Raw genomic sequence first — 19,938 nt, 5'->3', positions numbered from 1 at the left:
CTGTCCCAAGCCGGCTTCCCCTTCCTTTCGGCGCTGACTGACAGGGATCGCAGCCACTGCCTGCCCTGTGGAGGGGGGACTAACCCCAGCCTCTCCGGCGCAGCCCGGGAACCAACCTGGTGGCCACCTCCAGGGCAGGGCAAGGCGAGAAGGGCTTGCGCGGCGCAGCAGGCGAGGCGAGGCGAGGCGACGGGCTGGGCCGGGCCGAGCCGGCCAGGGCATGATGGGCGCCGCGGAACTCAAGGCGGAGCCGCCGCCGCTGCCGCCGCCGCCGCCGCCACAAGCGCCCTAAAAGAGAGCCGCGCTGGAGGCGCCCCGGCCCAGGTAGCGCAGCCGGGCCCGGGGCGCGCCAAGGCGGGCGCGGGAGGGCGCGAGGGCAGGAGGCGGAGGAAACAAAGGGGGCGCGGAGGAAGAGTTGGAGCCGGGACTCCCGGGCTCTGGCGGGCGGCGGGCGGACCGTGGAGGCGGCTGGAGCCTGCGGGGATCCGTTGGGGCTCGGAGCTTCGCGCCGGGACCCGGCGGTTCTCCGGGCTGGCGCGGGTCCGTTAGGGCTGGCGGGGGGAGCCCGGGGTCCAGGCGGTTCCGCGGGGGACGGGACTTGGAGCTCGGGACCAGAACTTCGGCAGCTCCTCGGGGAGGAAGGAGGGCGGCGGCGAGGAGCCTGCGGTCCCCCCGGGAAACAGGGCTAGCCCTGCCGGGTCCGTTAGAAAGGAGGCGGAGAGGAAGGAGCCTGGCTCCGCGCCAGGAGCGGAATACCTGGGTCCTGGGGAGGAGATGCATGGGCGCCCCACGCGCCATGGAGGGGGCTGCGGGTGGGCGCTCGCCGGAGGGGAGAGGGGCTTTCTCGGAACCACGCCTCGTCCTGGAGCAACCTAGCCGTCTGGACCCCTGTTTCTCCGGGGGAGGGAAAAGAGGAGAGGCTCAAACTCATCCTCTTGAATGAGCCTTCTGTTTGCCGGGCAGCTGCACGGGAAGGGGGTACAGGAAAGATGGGTGCGGGTGAATGATAGCCCAGCATCCGCCTTGGGTGAGACAAAGTGAGACCTACTTGGTAAGGCACCTCCGTCACTTTTTTTTTTTTTTTAGTCACATCCAGCGGGATTATGGATTTCTTGTGTGGAGGAAGTGTTGGAAGAGGTAACTCAACTCCGTCGCCTTTATGCGTGTTAAAAATATTAATGTAAAATTATGTGATGGCCCCAGTGTGCTCAGTTCTTACACAGAAGGGCTATCTCCATAATAAAAGAGCTCCGTCGCTTCATTCTCAGAGACCAGCAATCCCTAATTGGGTGACTGCATTTCCCAGGATCCCCAAAATGGGAGTTGTAGTCTAAACACATCCAGAAGAGCATCAGGTTAGGGGACGCTACCATACAAACCTTGTCTTAGGTCACAGGGGTGTTCCTGTAGATTTGTTTAATTTCAGCAGCCCTAGCCAAGGACAAAGGAGCTGCAATTTCCAGGTAGACCATCCACCCTTGAATTTAGGATAAAATTATATGTGTTTGAATCAGAAAAAAGTAGTTTAGTAACAGGGTTCTGTGTGTCCACCTTGGCCCTCTGACTTTAGTTCAACATCGGTATTTCCTCATCTTGTTCCCATAAACTCTTGAGGTATATCTAATGAAATAGATTGGCAGATGATTCAGAACAGATCCAATCAAGTACTTTAAAGTTCCTAATTATTGCCATCAGATGCAGGGAAAACTCTTTAAGAATCCTGTACTGTATTTATGGAGATTAGGCCTAAAGATGGGATAAATCCAAGATACTCCATATACAATTTGAGTTACCCAGAGAAAATGTGTGGCATTTGGTGTGGGATTAACTAAAGAACTGGCCCATTTCTTTATGTGTGCCCAATTTATATAAATCACAGGCACAAGGTGGAACAATGAAAGCCATATGCTGAGATAAATCCTTTCAGCAATGGGATTCTAGGAATTGTTATTCAATACGTCAGGAGGCATCAGGTTGGGAAAAGCTGGCTTGAATCAGTACATTATTAGGTGCTGAGAAAAGGTAGCAGAGTTTTTCATATTTTGCTTGATATGAATGCTTACAAGCAAGGTTTGAAATAAAATCTCCTTTCTGGAGTCTCCCTTATACCAGATAAAACTATGGCTGTGTGATCTGCTGAGTTTAAGTCACCATGAAGCATGGTTGGGGAACTAACATCCTGATTGATGCAGAGGTAATCAAATTAACTACTCCTGCAGCAAACTATCTGGGTCCAGATATGTAAGCCACCTATGCATTTTCCTTAAGTTTTGAAAAAAAGAATGAAAATGCCTAATGGCTTTGGAATTAGAGGCACAGGTGGGGAATGGCTGGATCTTCGCCCACCTCCCTCCTGAGTCCAATTAATTCCCTGCATGTTCACAGAGATTGAAAAGCTGGAGAAGTAAAGATGCTGCTGTCAGAGCAACTCTGCTTTGCAGTCATTCCATCAGCCTGTTTCTATGGCAGGTGAAAACAATGGTAGTTACTGGAGACCTACAAATTCAGATGACATATCAGACTGTGAGGCGCATCAACTGAAAAGGGCATGATTTTAGATTCTGGTTAAGGTGCTTTACCTTAACCATCATTTCACCCAATTGAACAATTGAGTAGCCTAACTGCAACGGCTGTATTCACATAACACACCTATTGAAGTCAGTTATAGACATAGTGGATACTTTTGTACATTATACCAAGCTTGGCTAGTTTTAACCTTGGAGTTTGGTAGTGTGGTGCGTTGTGTGAACCCAACCAATTTTGTAAGCTGACAGTTCAATGCATTGTATGAATCTTTACAAAGTGTGCTATGCAAATACAGCCAGTGTACCTTAGTATGAAATGTGACTATCCATCTAGTCCAAAATTGTGAATTTTGATTGTTTGTAACCCCATAGGGCCTTAAGATAGGTCACGATGTTACAATCTTGCAAATAAAATAAATGGATAAATAAATATAGGAAGCTGGTCCTTACCAGATCAAATCATTTGTCTATGTGTTCCCATCTGGTTTGCTCCAGGAGGGAGCACAAGGGAGAGCTAGATTTATTGATAAATCTTTGGCATTCTGCAGATGATGAAGAATTTCAGGTACCAAACTGTTTAACAGCAGTGAGAAAATGACACCTCATTCCCATGCAAGATTGTGAGTTATGTTTCATTTTGGTTGCCCCCCTCTCCAAGTTCTTTGGAAACTATCAGAATTTGTGTGTTTTTATACATCTTTGGCTCTTGGGGAGGGAGGAAGAGTTTCCATTAAAAAGTCAAATCAGATTCTCAGGTCTGTAATCCTGATTGAGTAAAAGTAGGGAAAGCTCTTCACTACTTCGGAAGGATTTCTCCACATGCAAACTTATCATAGGACCTACTAGGGATTGAATCTGGAACCCTGGTGTGCTATCAGCAAATTCCCTACTGGATTGCAGCCCTTCTCTAAAGAAATGAATGTTGGAAAACTGCTTTACATCAGGTCACGTTATGTGAGGTCCAGCCTCACTGGATCCTAGTGACTTTTCAAACTCAGGTAGAGACATCTTTCAGATCATCTACTTAATATTTAAAAGGAAGATGCTCAGGTTTGTCTTTTTGCATAAGGAAGAAGTTATGTCCCTGAGCTCTGTTTTCTCCCTTGCTGGTCTTTGTTAGAATAAAATGCTGAACTAAACTGGCCTCTAACTTGATCCAGCAAGACAATGCATGTGTTCTTACATGATGAGAGAAAGAGGGAATAGATGGATTTTAGGGGGATGCCTAATGATTCCATAAATGATCAAGCATAGCATATTCTACACTTCCATTGACCATAAGCAGGCAGTCCGTGGCCAGCTTCATCCTTACAGAATTATCAGATGTACTATTGATAAGATTACCCATTTTTCAGTGATGAACTTAAGGAGGCGTCCATTGTGCTGCATCCTATTTTTCCCCACGTCAACCCTATGAGTTAGAGAGGGCTAAAAGCCCTAAATCATTTAGTAAACTTCTGTGGCCAATATCTGCTCCTAGTCCAGCACCTTCACCACTACACCACTCTGTACATAGGACCTCATGGTGGTCAGTGTAACTGAAAACACCACACAGATATATAGTATATATAAATAAATCCTCCCCCCCAAGAGGATAGTGGTGGAAGTCATGTAAAACTTTCTGTACGGGGGCATGACGTAACCTAACATCTGTATCTCTCTCTCTGAAAGCTTAAGTGACGATGGGCTATGTACCATTCAGATAGATAGTACAGTATATTCTATACCAGTGTTTTTCAAACTTGGCAACTTTAAGATATGTGGACTTCAACTCCCAGAATTCTTAAAGTTGCCAAGTTTGAAAAGCACTATTCTGTATGTATCTGTCCATTGAATTTGGTAGAGACTTATTCCCAAATCAGCAGATATTGGATTGTAGTTCCAGTGATAATCAGAGTAAGTAACTGTATTCTTTATCTGTGGGATTCACTGCAGGATGTGGCAGAAAGGATGCCAGGTGCCCAACTAAGCTGGGAGCCTCTACCTTTAAAGCTGAAGAAATTTAAACAGTTATAGCCTGTCACACAAGTTAGATGACATTAAGCGGAGATTAGACATATCCCTGAAGGAGGAGATTATTTTCATTCCCTATGTTTCTGATACTCAGGCTGTGAGTGCTGATACTTATGTAGGAAAAAGAGCACCACTGACTGAAAAATGGTAGCATGAGCAGACTTAGGAAGACTGCATAAAATATGTAGAAGGAACAGATGAGGGTAGTAGGATGACTTCGAGGTACACAAAATGCTAGTTAAGACTGTTTCTTGACAAGGCTTTTATTACAAAACAGCCCTGTCTCATTCATAGAATTTTATGGGGCATTCAGATGTCACCTTTAGTTCTAATTATATTCACCCATTTTTTCTTCCCATGTTTTCTTTTTTTCACAGAAAAATCCACAAAGGGGGAAGGGGGAAATGGAAGGACTGCACAAAACCTTTTGAGCAATAGTCCAGGGAATCAGCGTATCCCAAAAGGGGTAGGAATGGATCGGAGGGCTGGAATCCTGAACAGTAGCTCTCTGTCCTGCTGTGTATTCTCAAAGGTCCTACCTAGTAGTTGTGATTTCTATATTGAAATATAGTCTTCTAAAGCAGTAAATCACTGAGTTTTATGTGCTCCTGAAAACAGGAGGGGAAAGATATTGCTTCATTACCTGCTGATGAATTCCTGATATCTAGTTAGACGTTGTTGTAAGCAAAATTCCAGAAATGATGGACTTTTGACTTAACACAGAATGGCCCTTCTTACATTCCCTAGGTACATTCTAATTCAGTGTTCCCAGCTTGATGCCTTATAGACTATAACTTCCATAATCCCCATCCAGCATGGCCCATCTCAGTTGTAAACCAGGACATCTGGAGGTTACCATTTTGCAGAAAACTGGCCCATTTTGTATCACTGTCCAGGCCTTTGGTTGAGGCTGCAAGGGAAAATAAACATATATGATTGGCTGATCCTCAGATAGTGTATTAATACTAAACTGCCATTGCCTAGGTGTGAAATGAGTATCAGTAGTAGGGCAGATAATGGTTAAGTAAAGGTAGTATTTGGGGATGGATCTGCTTCTTCTGAACATAATTGTTAATGGTGTTTTTCCTTTCTGTATCAGGGAGGTGCCCTTTTACTTTATCATCACTTCACTGGCAATAGGATACTTTTAAGGATCATCCATCCTTTCCTGTTGGGTGTCTTATACCCATCTGGCTCCCTGGGACTACACATTGCATTGACGCTGTCTTTCAGTTGGCCTGGCCCAGTCTCCACTGGCTGGGCGGTTCTACCTTTGTCTACAGGAAGGTTGGAGAACAAGAGCTTCCTTCCCTGCAGGAGTAAAAGATGGCCGCCACACAGGAAGTGCCTCCTCCAGCATTAGGCCTCCATTTTTTGTACCCATTAGAAGAAACAATGGCACCAAGGGTGAAAATGGAGGAACCTGGACCCCCATGCCCTGAAGCTGGTTGGGAATGGGATGCTCCAGGGAAGGCTCCCCTTGTTGTGCAGGCAGGCACCATTAGTGATCTGCTGAGGTGGGCAACTCCTCCCCAGGTGAGGAGCGATCCAATTCCACAGCTATGGGAGGTTCAGTGCCAGGAGATGGTGCAAACCCTGAGGACACCTGCTGAAGTCATGCCAGCCCCTGTGCCTGTCCCACCCCCAGCCCCTGGCTGGAGCAACCTCCAACTACCTGAACTTGCACCTGTGGATGACATTGAGGCCTACCTGTCGTCCTTCGAGCGTGCAGCCGAATCCTGCCAGTGGCCAAGAGGAGAGTGGATGAGCCGCCTTATGCCAGCTCTTGGAAAAGCCCAGCCACCCCATAATGGCCTGGATGCCAGAGGTGGCAGGAATGAGCATAGAAAGTCCAAATCCTCTGGCCTGCGAGGGGAGGCAGGCGCCAGCGTGGAAATGCAGCGGCAGCGTTTCCGGCAGTTCCGTTACCAGGACTCCGAAGGCCCCCGGGAGGCTTGCCGCAGGCTCCGGGAGCTTTGCCGTCGCTGGCTGAAGCCTGAGAGCCGCACGAAGGAGCAGATCCTGGAATTGCTGATCCTGGAGCAGTTCCTGACCATCTTGCCCCAAGAGATTCAGAGCTGGGTGTGGGAACGAGGCCCTGAGACGTGTGCCCAAGCAGTGGCCTTGGTGGAAGGATACCAGATGGGGCGGCGAGAGGCAGGGATGTGGGAGCAACAGGTAAGGGAGTTTTTAATCCTCCTGATTCTAGTGCTGAGGAGAGTGATGGAAGCCTCTAACATCCTTAGTCACTCCGAGATGTTTTCTCATTCCCCCACCCCACCCCCCGGCAAATGAGTCTTATATCAGTGTTATAAGGACTTGTATCAGTGTTTCATGGATATAAAAATAACCAAGGCCTTGCCCCAATGCAACTTGCAATCTAAAAGATGCAAAATTGGCAGGAAAAAGTTCAGTCAAGCACAAGGGAGGGAGAATACATGGGTAAAAGTTCTTTGAGTTGGCACAAGATTTAAACAATTGTCTTTTTTTAATTTGCTCTTTTGTTTATAGATTATTTTTAAATTAGGCTTTAAAACTTCCTCTTTTATATACAAAGGGGGGGGAGATTTGGTCACATGACAGGCCTCCTCATTATTAGCAAATGAGCCTGCATTCAGCCAGCCATGCTTCTTCCTGATTTATACAGGTTGGAAATGGCTATCCACCAGTTGTTGAGGGCCTCTTTGTTATGCAAACACGCAGGGGGCTTCTGGTGGGGGGAAGCCAAAAGCAGCATCTCCAGATGCTTTGGACTGCAACTCTCACCATCCTTTGTTATTAGCCATGTTGGCTAGGGCTGATGAGAGCTGAAATCCAAAACCTTCAGAAGACCCCAGGTTGTCTGACCTCTTTAGCTGCTGCAATAAACAGGGTGTTGGTTGAGATGGACCCTTGCTGACAGATAGAACTTCTGTGTCCTTTTGAAAAGTTTTTGGAATGGGAATTGCAAAACAACAGCAATCATGGAAGGTGAGTGGCTGATTAGTGCTTCTTTTAGCTTCAAGGCTTAAACAAAAAATTGAGATTGGCAGATTCCCCTGAGCTCCTAGTGATCCACTTTTGTCCTTGTTGCTAGGTTACCGTGCGGGTCAAGGTTGAGCAGGTAAGCCCACAGGAGATGATTTTACCTGGAGCACCATGGGATCCTTCAGCCTCACTGCTGCCCCATCCTGAGTGCATATCCTCATCTGATGTAACACTAAACCAGCCTGCCCCAGGCCCTGCTCTCAAGATGCCCTGCATCCCGAAACAGGAACCACAAGGCCTTCAGGAAACAGGTAAGAAGGAAGAGAGAAGCGGCTGCTCATTATTTTCATGGGGCAGCAGGATATTCTAGGAATATTTTCCTGCCACAGGGAATCATTTGCCACATTAAGTCAAACGATCAGTGATAAATTCTTTAGGCAAGTTTTATAAACCACCTGTATAAAACAGATGAGGAATGTTCCAACTCCCATCATCCCCAGCCAGTGCAGCCAGAACAGGGAGTTGTAGTTCATCAATACCTTGATCTTACTTATGGCTGAGCTAGGAAATTCAGGCAGGTTTTTTTTTTTTATAATCTATGGAATGACTGGCTATCAGAGAAGATGAATATTCACCTCAGAAGAATTCTAGTGCTTTGCTTACATTTAGTGGGCATCCAGGCGTTTGCAGCCCAGATTTAGTAGCTCTGTGCAAACCATGTTATTTAATCATAAGTCAGATAAAATATTTGAATTCCTCCAGTCTCCAGAAATTCCTTCCACATTTTTAAGGGACTGCAGTTTGGCAAAGGTGGAAAAGGGAATATAATCCAACTTTTATTTATCTAAGCATTTTTACTCCATTCACTGGAGCAGCTTATACATGATCAACCTAAGCAAGATGCACTCTATCTGAATGTTTGAAAAGAAAAAAAGTTGAGGATGGAAAAGGAAAATAAACCTTCTTAAATCCAATTTCTTCCAGTAACATAGCCCTTTTTTCTTCTGGCAAATGCCTGGACAAGTCCCTGCAGTTTCCTGTCAAGGTTTTTTTGGAAGTGGTTTGCCATTGCCTTCTTCCCAGGGCTGAGAGAGAGTGACCTGCCCAAGGTCATCTAGCTGGCTTCAAGCCTAAGGCAGGACTAGAACTCATCGTCTCCAGTTTCTAGCCCAATGCCTTTAACTGCTACACCAAAATGGCTCTTAGCATAGCACTACAAAATTTTAATGATTTTGTAATATAGAGACAGGCTAAATCCTGCCTCATTTGATCTCATTTATATCTATTGCATTTGAGATTTCAGTGGGAAAAATGCATCTTACAGTTGAAGTCAGTCTTCCCCTTCAGATGAGTTGGGCTTCTGCTCCAAATAAATGGAGGAGGTATGTCAGTGACACTTTTCACCAAGAGCACCATGGACTGACTGCAGAGGGCAGAGGTTTAAGATAGAACTCAGAACAGTATACACTATTTAGGCTAACTGAAGTGACTGTAGGATTGGAAAGGTGAAGGGCGTTCCGTTAATGCAGCCTGACCCAGCTCCTTCCAGACATGTATTAAATTCCCATAAATCCCATTTCCAGAACTTTTAATTTGGCCCAACCGTTGCTCCTCCAATTAACTGCCCCAGGCCTTTTCTCATCCCAGCTAGGGACAGTGGAGAAATGTTCATTAACAATGTCATGTGCATTTATCTGGTTTCTAATCCCCGTATCTATGTGCAAACTGGAATGCAGTTATTACCCTTAAATCTGCTCTTTGGAAACAAAACTTATTAATTACAGTAGACATGGAATAGAACAAGTCTGAAATCTAAGAAATGAAGAACTGAGCAAAATCAAGCATAAGTGATTCAGCCCTCCTTATTCAACCAAACTACCACTGTTTCTTGCCTACAGTTAGCTGGTCATGGTTCCTCTTGTATATTCGTACTCTGCTTCTTGCTTTACCAAACCCGGCAATCATTGCTCTTATATGGCCAATAATTATAGCAACAAAGAATCTTCAGTATAAGGTAAACCAAGTCAGCCAAGGACTGAAATCAATATATGGAAATGATTTTAAAAATTGATTACTTCTGTTTGTACTTTGTATGGATGCTCTGGCATAAAACAGCTCTTTATCCTATGCCAACTTATTTTTGATCAGCTAATATGCTGACAGACAACCAAAACTATGCCTATATATACAGTCGTCACCAGATGGAACATACAAAAATTATATTGACTATATTATTGATATAAGGAGGTGGAAGAGCTCAGTTAGAACAGCAAAGATGTGGCCAGGGGCTGACTGTAGAGCAGATCCAGGCCAAGCTAAAGTGAAAGAACAAAGGCAGTCAGTTTTCAAAGTAAGATCTTAAACATAAACCTACTATTTTCAAAGGCAACATTAGGAATCACTTTGAAGTCCTGTACCTCATTGATAGGAAACCAGAGGTATTATAGAATTAAAGAAATTGTTAAGGATGAGTGTCAAAAGTGACCACCAAAGGGAGGAGATGGTTGAGGAAGTAAAGGTAACTGGGACCCTGGGAGGCAGTTGACCATGCTATCCTGGGATTTCAGGTAGCGTGATGACGAGAAACTGCAAACAGTCAAACCTCAATATTAGACTTCAGAAGGGCAAACTTTGATGGACTTGGAAGGATAATAGGAAGGACCCAATGGCTTGATATCCTAAAGGAGAAAAATCTCCAAGAAGACTGGGAGCTTCTGCAATATGTAATATTGGAGGCACAAACCCAAACAATTCCTACAAGAAGGAAAAATGAGAAACATCTAAAGAGACCAAAGAGACCAAACTGGATCCACCCATAACTTAATAAATTGCTTAAAAGAAAAAAGGAAATGTACAAGAAATGGAAAGAGTGGAATGTATCCAAAGAAGAATACAAAGCAGTTCACAAAAATTGCAGATCTAGCATGAGAAAAGCTAAAGCCCAGTACAAGGTCAGGCTAGCAAGGGATTCCAAAAACAACAAATAAAGGTTTTTCAGGTATGTCAGAAGCAAAAGGCAAGTCAAGGAGACAGTAGGTCTTCTGCAGAGAGGGAATGGTGAAACAGTTGAGAATGAGAAGGCAGAACTCAACTCCTGTTTTGCATCTGTTTTCTCTCAGAAGGTGAACGAACCCTCGGTCGGACCTCACTGTGCCACTGCCGGGGGAAGTGAACTGAAGCTCAAGATATGCAAAGAGCAAGTGAGGGAATTCCTAGCTAATCTGAATGAGTTAAAGTCTCCAGGGTGAGATGAATTGTACCCTAGGGTATTGAAGAAACTAGCAGTGGTAATTGCAGAACCACTCTCTGTAATTCTTTAGAATTCCTGGAGAACAGTCAAGGTACCAGAAGACTGGAACAGGACCAGTGTTGTTCCTATTTTCAAAAAGGGGAAGAAGCAGGACCCAGGAAACTACAGGCCTGTGAGTTGACATTGGTACTAGGCAAGGTCCTTGAGCAGATTATCAGACTGCAGGTCTGTGAGCACTTAGATAGGAATTCATTAATTAACAGGAGCCATCATGGATTTATGCTGAACAAGTCATGTCAGAATAACAGTCTCCTTTTATGACAGAATTACTAGCCTGGTTAATCAGGGAAATGCTGTGGTTATAGTATATCTTGACTTCAGCAAGGCTTTTGACAAAGTCTGTTATAGCATCCTTATCTACAAAATGGTTGAATATGCGTTTGACAACTCAACTGTTATGTGGATCCACAGTTGGCTCAAGGATCGTACTCAGAGGGTAGTTATAAATGGTGTCAAATATACCTGGACAGACATTTTGAATGGGTGCCACAGGGCTCTGTCCTGGGCCTGGTGCTGTTTCAATGTTTTTTTTTAAATAATATGGATGAGGAGTCCAGGGAATGCTTACCAGATGTGCAGGCAATACAAAGCTAGGATGGGTGGCCAATATGTGGGAGGAGAGGGAAAAAATTCAGAAAGTTTTAGACAAGCTAGAACAATGGGCAGAAAGAAATAGAATGAAATTTAAGAGGGAGAAATGTAAAGTCATGCATCTAGGTAAGAACAACCAAGGAAACATATATTGGATGGGGAGAATCTGGCTCAAGAGCAACACATGTGAGAAGGATTTGGGTGTACTAGTGGATCACAAGCTCAGCGTGTCCTGACAGTGTAATGCAGCTGCAAAGAAGGCCAACGACATCTTGAAGAACATCAAGAGAAGCATAGAATCCAGATCACCGGAAGTCATTGTCTCGTTCTACTCTGCCTTGGTCAGGCCTCACTTGGAGTATTGCATTCAGCTTTGCACACCACAGTTTAAAAAAGAAATTGATAAACTAGAACAAGTCCAGAGAAGGGCTTCTAAGAAGGTGAAAGGACTGGAAATCAAATCCTATAAGGAACAGTTAAAAAACCCAGGTGTTTTTAGCTTGCGGAGGAGAAAGGTAAGAGGGGACATGATAGCTGTCTTCAAATATCCGAAGGGCTGTCACATTATAGAGGATTCGAGCTTATTCTCACTTGCTCCAGAGGGTAGGACTAGAACTAAAGGGATGAAACTTCAAGGATGTAGATACAGATTAGACATAAGGGAGAACTTGACAGTAAGAGCTGTCAGTCAGTGGAATAGGTTACTGCATGGAGTGTTTTTTTTCCCCCTTCACTGGAGTTTTCAAAGAGACTGGATAATTATCTATCAGAGATGGTGTGGCGAATCCTGCAGTGTGCAGGGGGTTGGACATTATTACCTTTTATGTCTCCTCCAACTCTACAATTCTATGATTCTAAAACTGAGGAACAGCAGACATTATTGCTGATGCATGCTAGATAACTGAGAAAGCCAAAGAGTACCAAAAAGAAATCATTGAATATAGAAATGCCATTGATTGTATCAACCATGTCAAACTGTGGAATGTCCTTAGAAAAATAGCAATCCCAGAATATCTCATTGTCCTCCTGCAAAACCTCTACACAGCACAGGAAGATGCAGTCTGGATGGAACTTGGTGGAAGTTGGGAAGGAGTAAGACAAGGTTGTACTCTTTCCTTATTTATTCAAACTATATGCTGAATATATATTGAGGGAGCTAGGTTTGGAAGAAGATGAGCATGGCTTTAAAATTTGAGGAAGAAACATCAATAACCCAGCCTATGCTGATAACACTACTCTGACAGCTGAAAATGCAAATTATTGTTCAAGCTGTAGTAATGAAAGTCAAGAAGCAAAGTGAAAAAATGGGACACCGTTAAATATAAAGAAGACCAAACAAATAACAACAACCAGCAACCAGCCTTAGAAATGACAATGAAGACATTGAAGTGGTGGTTAGCTTCTGCTGTTTGGGATTGATTATCAACAGTAAAGGAACTAGGAGTCAAGAAATATGTTGCAAACTACCACAGAGTAGCAATGAAGGCCTTGGAAAGGATATTCAGAAGCTACAACATATCTATACCTACAAAGATCAGAATCGTGCAGGCAGTGGTTTTCTCTGTGACTCTATGGAAGCAAAGAAGCAGGATAGAGCGAATATCGACGCTTTTGAACTTCTATGTTGGAGATGACTCTTGAAAATATATTGATAGCCAAGAAAACAAATCAATTGATTATACAACAAATCAATCCAGAATTCAAGACCCAACTCCCTTGAGAAGTTCATAATGCTGGGAAAGATGCAAAGAACAAACAGAAGAAGACAATCAGCAGCAGGATGGATGGATTCAATTACAGTGTCAGTGGTACACCATTGGGAGATCTGAAGAGCCAGGTTGGGGACAGATCATCCTGGAGAAGGTCTGTTTATGCATTGGTTAAGAGTCAATACCAATTTGATAGCACATGATCAAATATGCTGATAAGGTGACATAACTACAGATTGCTTGATGGTGACAGCTAGAAGAGGAGCTTGGCTATTCTCCCTTGCCTGTCATTGCCTCCCACCACCACCACCCCAGACAAATAGAAAATACAGGGGTCTCCTCCATTTGGGTCATGCCCATACTCACAAACACATGTACTAATAGCAGAACAACATTTTTGTTGAGGTTATAAAGGTCCAGAGTATGTGCACAGCTTTTTCATCACTAAAACAATAACATACAAGCTGTTGATTTGCAAACAGAAAGTATAAAAATAGTTTCTAGTAAATGTACAATGGGAAACATACATGTTTGTTTTGGTGTTGACAGCTGCATGTTGTCAGCCTGGCCTGCCCACCTACCTGTTGTGAAAGGCCTTTCTTTTTCTTTTTTTGACAGGCTCTCTACTGGCCAATGGGAACCGAGAGGAGAACCCTTTGCCTGGAGGCACTGTGGAAGTGGGAATGCTATCTGGGAATTCCCACGAGAAAATGTCGGGTGAGAATTGCGGTGAACGGGTGAGTCAACAATGTGAAGTGAGATGTGGCGAGATGGGGGAGAATCCAGCTGCACGCCCCAACTCTCTTGGAGTCTCTCATCTGGCAGGAAAATCCCTTCACCAGTGTTCAGAATGTGGGAAAACATTTAGCCGTAACTCACATCTGCTCACCCACCAGAGGATCCATACTGGGGAGAAGCCCCATCAGTGCCCCCAGTGCGGCAAACGTTTTGGTCATACTTCCCAGCTGACTCGTCATCAGAGGACCCATGCCTCAGAGAGACCTTTCCGATGTGCTCAGTGCAGCCGAAGTTTTTACCAGAGCTCAGAGTTGACCAGGCATCGAGTGTCCCATGCAAGAGACCGTCCGTATGGGTGCAGCCAATGTGGGAAGAAATTCCGTTGGAGTTCTGATCTTATCCGACACCAGATCACCCACACAGGAGAGAGACCGTACAAGTGTCCTGAGTGCGGGAAGAAGTTTGGGCAGAATTCGCACCTGGTTCGACATCGGAGAACCCACACTACTTAGCCAAGATCTTCCCAGAAGGAAAGAAAACTGTTTCCCAGCATTGAGAGCTCAATAAGGGCCAAAGTGTGGAACCAGACCAATCACCTAGCTTAGTGTCATAAGGAGCCAGATGACCGATGAACTTTCAGTTCAACATCTGCAGAGATTTACCTGTTGAATATGGCTTAATTAGAATGAATCCTGTCTCCTGCAGCGGGATAGACAAGGTGGCAGTTCCACGTTACCAATTTGTGTTCCACCTAGAGAGCCACAGCACAGCCAGACTGATTGCTCTAAAAAGGTGCTGAGCCTTGTTAGAGCTGACTTCTTGGACAGTACTAAACCACTAATATTGTGGTGGCACCAGTGGGATGTCTTTCTCTCTTTCTCTGTCTCCCTCCCCCCCCCCATTCTCTCTTTTAATAGAAAAGGTAATAGATCTTCTAGTCAACTAGACAGATTTATTGTTACATAACACAACCTATATTCCCTGCCCTGAGACCATATCTTTGTTGTGCAGCAAAAGCAATGTATTTTTTAGAGAAAATGACCAGTCTGTATTGGCAGAGGGTTAAATCTTTAAAATGATGGAGATCCCCTCTTGGGGAAGCTGCTGTGGAGTGTTTTGCTTTGTTTATTTTTTGGAAATTACAACTTTGATAAAGGGGAAAATTGTCAACCTAGGCTTGTACTGACGTGGGAATATGCATAATAGAGCTGGGGATGATTTCAGTTGGTTGGCATGCAGATTACATGAGCTTTGTTATGGCATAATCTTAGGGTTGGCCATGAGTATACAAGGGGGTTGATGCAGGCTTTCCATCTGGTCCTTTTTATTGCCAGTAATCCTATCGTCCATTTGCAACCTCAGCCTCTTTCTTCTTCATGAGCAACAACACTAGCAAAGAGTTTTTTCTTTACATTCAGCAAAGAATATCTCAAAAATATATCATTGGTACTTCAAGGGGAGAACACTGCTAAGTTTTTAAAGCTGTTCACATTGGGCCATGGGAAGTGTGGTGGAAGAGGTTAGAGCAGTGTTTCTCAACCTCAGCAATTTTAAGATGAGTGGACTTCAACTCCCAGAATTCCCCAGCCAGCTGGCTAGGGAATTCTGGGAATTGAAGTCCACACATCTTAAAGTTGCTGAGATTGAGAAACATTGGGTTAGAGAGTCCTTTGCTGGAGGGAATCAGTAGATGACACTTAATGCAATTCACCCTTCAGCTTCTTATTGACATTGACCTGGTAGCCCTGACCAGGGATCTCTTTTAATTAATTACAGTGGACATGTTGACACAATACGTTTATCAGGACAGTGAACGCTCAAGCTACAGCACTGCTCACACTAAGATCCATTACTTTTTTGGTGTGGCTTAGCATGTTGTATGGATCTAACTCATTTGATTAGGGTTAAGGTCCAGTGCATTGTGTAAACCCAGATAATGGGTTAATTCAAGAGCCAGGTTAAGCATATTGTATGAACATAGTCAATGTGGTAGAAGATCGAAATACCCAAATACCAAAGGATTATTGCCTAAAAATATCCTTTTCACTTTCTGACTGCTGCAAATGTACAGTGCCCATTCAGTGATCTCTCAAGGTTTGTCTAGTCCCCATCAAAAAAATGACAGGTGAATACTGAACATGGAAGACTTGTATCAGGACAATATGATCATCTTTTAATTATGCTAGAGCCATTTCTTCATATTGCTTTATTTCCACAATATGCCCCTCAAAGATTAGTGCAACTCAGTGAGAGATACTTCCTTTTTCCAGCCCCTCCATTACCACCTTGTCTTGGAATAATGATACAGCTTTCTCCAGCCTGGTGCCTTCCAGAATGAACACCTTGTTTGGGGATAATGGAAGTTACAGCTTATCAGGTTGGGAAAGGCTATGATAGATTTTTCATCATAAATGTGAGACGTTGACATTTTCTCAAGATACTGAGCCAGATTTGCTTTTCTATGGCCTAAAAAAGTCAGTTCTGCCCATGATGGTGTGCAAGGAACTATTTTACTTTGAGACATAAAACTCACCCTCTTAAAGGGCTCTGGTTTTCATCTTTGCAAGGAAAAAAAATAGCATATTTATAGCTAGAAGAAAGCTGAGTAAGAAGGATCAAGGTGGGCCAAAAAGGACAGTGATACTTGGGCAATATTCATAGTAGTCAAAAGTTGGAACTCCAAGATTACAGACAATACTTGATACTCTTCCAGACCCTTGTGTACTTGAGTAATTGATGCAAAAGAACCTCCAAATATGTGCAAATGTATTTTATTTGCACAATTTATATAGGACCTAGAGTTCACTTTATTATGATGCAAGTTTTAGTATAGATTGATGCCAAGGTAAGAGTTCATTTTTCTTTTATAAGAAAAGGTATCTGCAGCCCCACTGAATAAAAATTATGTTTGTACAGTTAGTTTTTATGACCAAGTGACTGCCTTGAAGAATTGCTAGATTAACCAAGTTTCCAAAGTTTTTAAGCTGTGTGTAATACAGAAGATTTCTCCAACCTAGGTGCCAGGAATTATAGTCAAAACCCCTACCAGGCATCAAGTTTTAAAAAGCAGATATAGACAATACTTGAAGATTTTTTTTTTTTAACTGAGGTGGGATTTCCAAGTGCCAGACTACTCAGGTTGCAGAATGGGAGGACAATTTTGTTGGTTTAAACATTTGGTGTGATGAATTAGAGGAAAGATTCAGGATCCTGTAATCTAGTAAAACCTAATATGATCAGCACTACACTCATGGTATGTACCAGAGCAAGGTCCAACAATGACAACTAGCTTTTTCAGAAATGTTCTCATACTCCAAGAATCTTGTACACACTTCCAATTTAATACAGAGAGGTTTGGTTTGATTTGCTGCAATTCCCAGTTTTCATCATTTGTTAGAGTTTTTGTATACTTCCATTTCTGGAAATGGGACAAATGGAGTAATCATTACCTAAAATATGCGTATGGGTGCCATCACTGAAAATGGGAAAGGGTTAGACTTCTCTTTGACTTCTGGGCCAGTTAGCTAGAGTTTTTGTGTAAAAGTTCCAAAGGTTCCATGGAAGTGGTGGCCAGAATGTTGTGGCTAACTCTTAAACATCTTTGAGATAAAGTCAGAACTGTGTTCCATTTGGTGTGCATGCTAATACCAGTTATCTTCACATGCTGGTCATTCATCTCAACCCTTCACTCTTTCACACACTAATGCAATAGCGATTGCAAAAACATATCTGCTGGATGCAGAAATGTGTCTCCATTACTAACCTCAGCTTTGATTTTGTTATGCTGAGGGAAGCAGAATGGATGGGGACTAAGCAGTGCTCAAAGGACTAGGGAGGCTTCTGGGTGACAACTAGTGTACTACCTTGTCAGTACTGAGCATGGCTTCTAAATGTTTCTGCAGTGCCTGTTAGAATTCATACTTGCACTAATCTTAATCTTCCCCATTGGGGTTGAAGGAGGGGGTCTGACTACAACATTGCACTGAGTTTTGGAGGTTGCCCAAGTATCTCAAGGTCTAATTACAGGATTAAGTCCTTGTCTGTTTTCCCACTTTCAATCTGATGCATGGAAGACTTGTCCTTGAAATGGTGAACTCTGAACAGCTCATTTCAAGAATCTTCATTTACCCTTCATGAAGTGGGAGAAAGAAATACCTTGTGGTATATTTGGAAAAGCTTCATATTGGGTTTGGAAAGAATCAGAAAGTGATTACTGGTCACTGAATTGGGAGTTATGGGATAGATATCTCACCAGCAAACCATAAAAATATTTGACAAAATTACTTGTCATGGAAAAGCACAACAATATAATTATTTGGCAATAGTAGATCTGACACTTAAGAAGTACAAGTTCAGCCAACTATTTTGGCCATCACTGACTACAAGAATAGTAAAAAGAAAAAAAAAGGTAGTTGGATCTCCTGGTTCTTAGATTAAGGGAGAAAAACACAAGAGATCCATCAGCATTACCTTTTGGCTTTCCCTATGTTCGCTCACCCATCCTATGTTGGATAGAAAGGATGGGAGTCATAATTTAACATCTGGAAGCTGAAAGCCACTAATGACCATTCTCCAGCAGGGAAGATAGGACTTCATAGAAGCAAAAATGTAACACTAAAAAAAGTATTAATGAGTATTGCATTTACTCATAATCCTGGATATAGGCAAAGGTTCCTCATCTGTAGCTATTGATTAGAATGTGAACCCTGACACTGGCCCAATCAGACAAGTTATTTTTGAAACACAACTTTTTTTTTTTAATGTGTTAATTTTGAAGAAAATGTTGGTGCTGTTTTTCTTTTTAAACTTTTCAATATATTTCAAAAGGCAACTTTTTCAAAAACTCAGCAACCAGCAGAGATGGGAAAATATTTTCTTAAGTATTAAACAGACAAAAACTTTGGGAGAGGGCACCTTAAAGAAAATGGAAGGTATTCTGAATGAATTTCTCAAATAACTTGAACACAGGTCAAATTTGTTGTGTATTGATCTCCTAAAAATTATATGATAGGAAGACAATGGCAGAAATGGCAGTGTTTCTCAAGATTTAAATTATCGTGTACTACCATGAACGGTCTGGTTATTCTACATAAGCCTCATAATGTGGGTATCAAAAAACCTGGGTTGCAGCATTTTCTGTTCACAGAAGATAAAACTTCCGTTTGCTCCCAGAGCACAATTTCCACTTTCTTGTAATGGACATTGTGGTCAGCCAGCGAGGTTGCAGAGTGTTGGAAAGATGGGAAACAGGAACGCCATCTTCACCCTCAGTCAGGAAACTAAGCCGAGTTGTTTCTGTCTCAGTGAGAGACTATCAAGCATAGAGCTGAGCAACACCAATCAGTCCAGGTGGGACATCTCAGTATTTGAAAAGGCAATCAGATCTGGGCAGCAAAAATCGGGACATCCACTAGGTGGCAGAAAGGTGGCTGCATCTAGTGGTTGTCTGGATTTTAATGCGTGATCACAAATGTTACCCGGTCAGCTTCATGCTAAAGTAGGACTCTGAACTTGGATCTTCTGGAAGTGCATAAGCAAGAACACAAAATAGCTGATTGTTGTCTCCCAGTAACTGGTGTTCAAAAACTATTTCTGTGATCTCCATGTCTGCCCTTAGATTTAGGAACAGTATTTTTCCAGGCTGACGACAATCCATGTGTCTGAGCCCTAGCACAATACATGGTCCTCTACCAATCTCGACAACCTTCTGATAATGCAGTGCAAACCAATGTTGTAAACTTGATTAAAGCTCTAGCCTTTGATCTCAATTCTCCTGGAATGCCAGACTTACTCTTTCACCATTGTTCATGTCATCCCTTATTCGTTCACACACTCAGCATAAGCGTTCTTGAAGCTGAGGGCAAAACAAATCTCACACACATTTGCTGTTCATCACTTAAAAATGTATCCTTAAAGTAAAAAAGCGCTGAAAGGCTTTAGGTTTTGGGATGCCAACCAGGGTACTTACTGGTCAGTGTTGAGTACTTAGCAACTCCTTCAAAGCTGCAGGACCATTTTCTTGGGAAAGGGATATTAGCTTCAAACGAACAACATGCATAGTAGCGTTGCTGCTCAAAATATTACA

At 43.2% G+C, this 19,938-nt stretch overlaps 1 protein-coding gene across 2 annotated transcripts; it reads left to right on the top strand.

Annotated features, from left to right (window-relative positions):
• The first annotated feature begins 104 nt into the window (after positions 1–104).
• LOC103050919 (uncharacterized) lies at positions 105–19,422 on the top strand. Of its 2 annotated transcripts, XM_088142785.1 has the most exons (5): positions 105–324; positions 1,087–1,137; positions 5,638–6,716; positions 7,615–7,816; positions 13,734–19,422. In XM_088142785.1, the coding sequence occupies exons 3-5, from the start codon at positions 5,865–5,867 to the stop codon at positions 14,363–14,365; spliced, it is 1,686 nt and encodes a 561-aa protein (XP_087998911.1). In that variant the 5' UTR covers positions 105–324; positions 1,087–1,137; positions 5,638–5,864; the 3' UTR covers positions 14,366–19,422. The 2 variants fall into 2 exon arrangements, with proteins under 2 accessions (XP_087998911.1, XP_087998910.1); XM_088142784.1 differs by lacking the exon at positions 1,087–1,137.
• Positions 19,423–19,938: the final 516 nt, after the last annotated feature.

This window comes from Python bivittatus, unplaced genomic scaffold, assembly GCF_059951505.1.
Source record: "Python bivittatus isolate LINGU-HERP-01145 unplaced genomic scaffold, Pbiv_v1 ctg000440_np1212, whole genome shotgun sequence".
Lineage (NCBI taxonomy): Eukaryota > Metazoa > Chordata > Lepidosauria > Squamata > Pythonidae > Python > Python bivittatus.
The sequence above is the reverse complement of the archived record's forward strand: the minus strand, read 5'-3'. Positions and strand labels throughout refer to the sequence as shown.